This window comes from Ipomoea nil, unplaced genomic scaffold, assembly GCF_001879475.1.
Source record: "Ipomoea nil cultivar Tokyo-kokei standard unplaced genomic scaffold, Asagao_1.1 scaffold3170, whole genome shotgun sequence".
Taxonomy (NCBI): domain Eukaryota; kingdom Viridiplantae; phylum Streptophyta; class Magnoliopsida; order Solanales; family Convolvulaceae; genus Ipomoea; species Ipomoea nil.
Window position 1 is genome coordinate 1,378,306 of NW_017619598.1, and position 6,451 is coordinate 1,384,756.

Here is a 6,451-nt window from a genome sequence, read left to right on the forward strand (position 1 = left end):
TGCAAGACAACAAACATAAACCATCAAAAGACAAGAGAAAACCCTATTAGACTCTAGCAAATACCTTGAGAGAGAACCACGTTCTTAGTTTAATTAATTATTAAAAATTATTAAAAAAAAAAACAATATACTTATATGTACTAAAAAATAATATATTTATATCCTTAAGTCATTTTACATATTATTATTCTTATAATGCTAATAGCTAGTCTAAACATAATACAATCAACTATCAGGGGGTAATTACCAAACATTCTAAAGAATAAAAAAAGAAATATAATTATAAATTAAAAAGCTCTACAAATAAAATGAAATGGAGGAGTACTGAGTAAATGTTGAACCTAATATACAAGGTTTATGATTAAAGTCAAATAAACACTTGTCCTGTAACAGGTAGGAGGCTGTCGGTGGAGTGGCATTTGCAAGGTGGGTCAGCCCTCACCATCGTCATTGCTTCATTACAAATCCAGCCTGGTTCTTCTATCAACCAGATCTCATCTCCGCCGTCCATCCTTGCGTTGATAGAGATTCTTCATCTAACACCCGCTACACTTTCCTCTAATTCCCCCAAAAAAGGTAGGAAAAACCCCGCACAATTCATCTTCCTGACCCAGATCTCAAATCATTCAGTAGGCTTTCTTTTCACTTCACTTTCGTTTCATTCTCCTTAAATAATCACCGGGTTTTTCATCTCATTCGCAGGGAACAACAAGGGAAATTGAAGAGAAGAGAAAAAGAAATGGAGGGTTCTTTGAAATTGGTGGCATTGGTGGTAATGCTCGTGGCGGCTGCCGTGACGACGGTGAACGGAGACGGAGAGGTGTCGAAGACGCCGCCGACAGTGGTGAAGAAGGTGAAGGGTACGAAGATGTGCGCCAAAGGGTGGGAGTGTAATAAGCTCTCCAAGTTCTGCTGTAATTTGACCATTACCGACATTTTCGATACCTACCAGTTTGAGAATCTCTTCGCCAAGAGGAATTCCCCCATCGCTCACGCCGTCGGCTTCTGGGATTACCGCTCATTTATCCTCGCCTCCGCCGACTTCCAGCCACTAGGATTCGCCACCACCGGCGGCAAGAAGATGCAGATGAATGAGCTCGCCGCTTTCCTTGGCCATGTCGGCAGCAAAACTTCATGTCGGTGCATACTCTTCTCTTCTATTTTCTTTAAAATTTTATCACAGACCGTTCAACATTAATATAATTTTGTTTAGTTCTGTGATTATTGAGAGTATGGTGAAACTTCAAACAAGAATTGAGAAATAATTAACTTAGTGATCAATTGGGAAAATGAATATTATCTTGAAATTGTTTGATTCAGTTCTTTGGTGTCTATGAGAACCATATTGGATTCATATTGTTGTGATCAAGGAAATTGTTTATAGTTTTGGGCCTTTTGCTATAGCTAGATCTAAGTATACTGTACAACAAGTTTGACTACCAACGGGAGCGGCCTATTGCCCTTCTTGGTTTGAGCCGATCAGGTAACCTAGGCTGGTTTACCTCCTTATAGTCCTTTGCCGGCTGGGGTCACCGACAAAGTTTTCACTTAATTTGTTTTTCGTTTCCCTTAGTATATTTGGGTAACTTGACTTTATGCAGTTGGTATACTTATTAGGTGGATCTAACAATTAAAGATTGTGGGTGTTTGATAGTTTTGGATATCAGTGTAATTTGGACTTACGAGTCCTGAATAGTCTTGTGGGGCAAAAGCTTGTAGTTTTTGAGTCTCTGTAATGGCTATCGAGGTGTTTGAATGCTTTTGATGTGTGTATAAAGTTTCTAGACTCTAGAGTATAGTATATCTGCTGTCTTTTTGACGTGTTTTGCTTACTTTGAAGGTGGTTATGGTGTGGCTACTGGTGGGCCGTTGGCTTGGGGTCTATGTTATAACAAGGAGATGAGTCCTAGCCAAGACTACTGCGATGATTACTACAAGCTGACCTATCCCTGCGCCCCGGGAGCTCAGTATTATGGTCGCGGTGCCTTGCCACTCTACTGGTATATTTTGTTGTTACATATGGGCTTTTCTTTGTTATCTCCGTAATCAAGTTCTTTGACTCATAGTCTGGCTTGATTTATTTGTAGTCACCTAATCGGGCTATGTCCTATAGTTCTGACTACAATTATGTCTTATGAGTTAATACCAGCTGGGGTCCTCCGAGTATAGTGTCACTGCCACGTTTAGTCCTAAACTTTCAAATTTAACCATCCCCGGTCCTTCTGTTAGTTTAAGTAAGGGCAAATTTAGCACCATGGATGGTTAAAAATTTGAAAGTTGAAGGACTATGGGTGGTTAAATTTGAAAGATGAAGGACCACTGGTGGTTAATTTGAAAGTTTAAGATTAAATGTGGTAGTGCCACTATACTCGAAGGGCACCCACTTGGTATTAACTCTATCTTTTTTACGAGATGTTTTCATTGTTTCTCGCTTTGAGCCTACTCCGTTATAAATTGTTTTTTGAAAATAAACAAAAGAGTGCACCATGCTTTGAAGTATGAAATTTGCTAACCTCAGTTACATCTAGTTCATTTTGTATTTCTGTTTGCGGGGGAAAACTAAAAAACTTTACCCGTTTTTATGCTCGGTTTATTTTTGGAAGTTTAGATAAATACAATTCTGAGCGATATTGCTTTCTTGTTTTGCTCAGGAACTTCAATTATGGAGCTGCAGGCGAAGGCCTCAAGGTTGATCTCTTGAACCACCCCGAATACATCGAGCAAAACGCCACCTTGGCTTTCCAGGCTGCAATGTGGCGGTGGATGACCCCGGTTAAGAAGGGACAGCCTTCGGCCCATGATGCTTTCGTCGGTAACTGGAAGCCCACCAAGAACGACACTCTAGAACATAGAGTTCCTGGCTTCGGTACCACCTTGAATATACTCTACGGCGATCTTGTATGCGGTCAAGGCGACGTGGATTCCATGAACAACATCATCTCCCATTACCAGTACTACCTCGACTTACTGGGTGTTGGCCGCGAGGAAGCTGGGCCCCACGACGTTCTGACCTGTGCAGAACAAAAACCCTTCAATCCATCCTCGAAGTCTTCCTCTTCCTCTTGAGGTCGATCTGTGCCATATTAGATTCTTTCCCCCCGGTGTTGTGGCCTCAACCATTTACAAGAACAAAGCGTGCAATAAGAGGAGCGAGTACGATTTCACCTTCCCCTTGCGATTTCGCTCCTGCTCTCTAAACTCATGAATGAAGCTCTAAATATATTACAGTGGGGATCATATTACATATATTGATGTTGCCGTTCTTGTGATGTGTTCTATAGATTTTTGGGATTCATTTGGTGTTCATATAGTTTGTGTATTTGTGCATGGTGTAGTAATGAGGTTTGGCATATTTTATGTAATGTGAACTCTTACACATATATCTATCAATTGTGAAGACTCAAATGTTGCTGCGTTATTTAGTACTTTTGTTATAATTTCATTTTACTTGTCATGTTTAGTTTATTATTCATTGATCAAATAAATAATTTTTTTTCTTTAATTTCATTTTCTGTATTTAATAGTATTTTTTATGTAGTTTCTTTTTTTTTTTTTGAATGTTGTTGGCTCTATTACAATGTAGTACCTATTGAAACGGGCCTCCATTAAGGCTTGAACTCACAACCTTCCAAATGAAAGTCCAACCCGGATACCCTTAGACTACATAGTCTTGGTATTTTTTATGTAGTTTCTAAATTACTAAATATATAAATTTTATATACTAACATTAAACTAAATATATTAACAAAAAAACATTAAACTAAATAGATTAACAAAAAACATTAAACTAAATATTATTAAAAAGATTGAATTATATATAACTAACCCTGAACTAAATATTATAAAAAGTTGGAGTTAATAACCGATTTGATCTCTCGAGTATTAGGATTTCACCACTTTGGTCCTCGACTTCTAAACTTGCTCAATTTCATTCTTAATTATACAATTTTTACTAAAATAGTCCTTTGTCTAAATCAAAATGTGTTAATACCCAAAATGGTCATCGACTATAGTAATTTTTCTCATTTTCGTCCTACACGATTTTGGTGACTTAATGTAGTTTCAGACTTTTGTGTTTTTGCTCAATTTAATCATCCGTTTGTTATTTCGTCAAATTGGTGTTAAATAAAGGAACAATTAAGTCATCTCAGTATTGACATCTCTTTACTCTTAGGTCTGTGAAGTGCGAAATCCTTCTTTCTTTTACGAATTACTTCTAGACCTGCAATTCAAATTTTATATTCGCAAGTTTGAGAGTAATTCGTAAAAGAAAGAGGGATTCCGCACTTCACAAGTCTAGGAGTAAAGAGATGTTAATATCGAAATTACTGAATTGTCTCTCTATTTAACACCAAATGGATGGAATAACAAACAGATGACTAAATTAGACAAAAACACAAAAGTCTAAGACTACATTAGATCACTAAAGTCATCTAGGATGAAATTGAGAAAAATCATTATAATCGAGGACCATTTTAGTTATTAACTCAAACCAAAATAGTCCTGATTAAGACTATTTTGGTTAACAATTGCATAGTTGGGGATGAGATTGAGCAAGTTTAGAAGTCGAGAAATAAAATAGTAAAATTCTAATAGTCGATGGACCAAATCCTGTATTAACTCAAAAGTTAAGTTATAAATAACTTCTTCCCATATTTAGGGTGGATTACGAGCAAATTCAGAAATTCACAATCATTAATAGAAAAGTTTCCATATTTTATGGAAAAGTTTTCATATTTAAATACTTAAAGGCTAAACAAATTCATTTAGAATTTTTTTTTTACAAAAAACACTAATTTAATGGAAAGTTGTTATTTTTGGATTTTAATTGGTTCTCATTTATAAATATAGTTGATCTCTTTCAATTTTTTAAAATCCAATCATTTAATTATTAAACAAGTTATTTTTCAAAAAAAAAAAAAAAATTATTAAACAAGTTATAAGTTTAGTTTATCAATTATTTGAGGGCAAATTATATCGTGCACTGCGGTGCATAATGGATTATGCACCGAGCTTCAAAACGACGTCGTTTTGTTTAATGAAAAGAAACGACACCTGTTTCGCGCCGTTCCGCAAAAAGTAACTATGTTATTCAGTTTCATTTTGTATACACTACAGTTTTAGTTCAACACAACTACAGTTTCATTTCGATATAACTACAAATTAATTCGATATTTATACATTCAAATATGTGAAAATGTTATTTAATTTTATTTTATATACACTATAGTTTCATTAAAACACAACTACACGATCATTTCGATATAACTACAGCTCCATTGCACTATACTCAAATATGTGAAATGTTATTCAGTTTCATTTTATATACACTGCACTTTCATTTCACCACAACTACAGTATCATTTTGATATAACTGCAGTTTCATTTGATAATATATAAAATAATACGTGAGGCAGTATCAATTTAGATACACTGTAGTGTCAGTTTAGATACACTGTAGTTTCAATTGGTAATTAACACACCAAAAAATGCGCGCTCCATTAACAGTAACGGCGCGCGGTTTCTTTACTTAAAGAAACGACGGCGTTTTGACTGCGGTGTACGTGCACCGCGGTCCACAGTATAATGACCCTTATTTGAGACCTTAGGTTCTATGTGTATATAAGATATTATGAGAAAATAAGGAATAGATCAAAAATTACAAATATGACATCATAAAACTCTATATACAAATTTTTCAAAAAAAAAAAAAAAAAACTCTATATACAAATAAAATTTGATATTTTTTTTTGAAAGTTACTGGCTCTATTACATTGTAGTATCTGTTCATATACTTTCTCAACCTATTGAAACACAAAGAACCAATAACGCCTCCACTGAGGCTCGAACTTATAATCTTCCAAATGGAAGTCCAACCCGGATACAACTTATTCAAAAATTTAAATTTACAACTTATTTAACAATTAGAAGATTAAATTTGTACAAATAAAATGATATGTGCTAAAATTATAACTCAATAATAATTTAAAAATTGAAAATGTGATTTTTCGCTAATTCAAAATTTTAAATTGATTAACAAATTTAGTACAACAAAAGTATCTTTTTTTACTTATAACCTATTTATTAGTGTGTTGTTGTGTTCTCCTTTTTTTCTCCATATATTTTGTTTTACATTTATTCCTTGTGCATTTATTTATTTATTTTGTGAAATTCCCCTGTCAACACCGAGAAGAAGTATTACCACACTTTAATGGAACTGGCACCAAAGACGTCGGCTGCAAGGAACGTATCTAAGATGGTAGTCCGATCCCCTATTCCCCAGCAGTCTGCCCAACGTTAGCAAGTTGATCAGCGCACTTATTCCCCTCCCTCAAAGTATGCTGAATGACGATTCATTCAAAGTAAGTCGTAAGGACCCTACAATCTTTGAAAAGAGTCGATGAGCACCCATTCACCTCCTCTTCTCCTCTCATAGCTGTGACGACGGACT

The 6,451-nt window shown here is 35.3% G+C and overlaps 1 protein-coding gene across 2 annotated transcripts; it reads left to right on the forward strand.

The window, feature by feature from the left end:
* Positions 1-387: 387 nt before the first annotated feature.
* On the forward strand, positions 388-3,418 carry LOC109167940 (chitinase-like protein 1). Of its 2 annotated transcripts, none has more exons than XM_019317025.1 (4): positions 388-576; positions 703-1,136; positions 1,841-2,000; positions 2,652-3,418. In XM_019317025.1, the coding sequence occupies exons 2-4, from the start codon at positions 740-742 to the stop codon at positions 3,064-3,066; spliced, it is 972 nt and encodes a 323-aa protein (XP_019172570.1). In that variant the 5' UTR covers positions 388-576; positions 703-739; the 3' UTR covers positions 3,067-3,418. The 2 variants fall into 2 exon arrangements, with proteins under 2 accessions (XP_019172570.1, XP_019172569.1); XM_019317024.1 differs by having other exon boundaries at positions 466-629.
* The last annotated feature ends 3,033 nt before the right edge of the window (positions 3,419-6,451 follow it).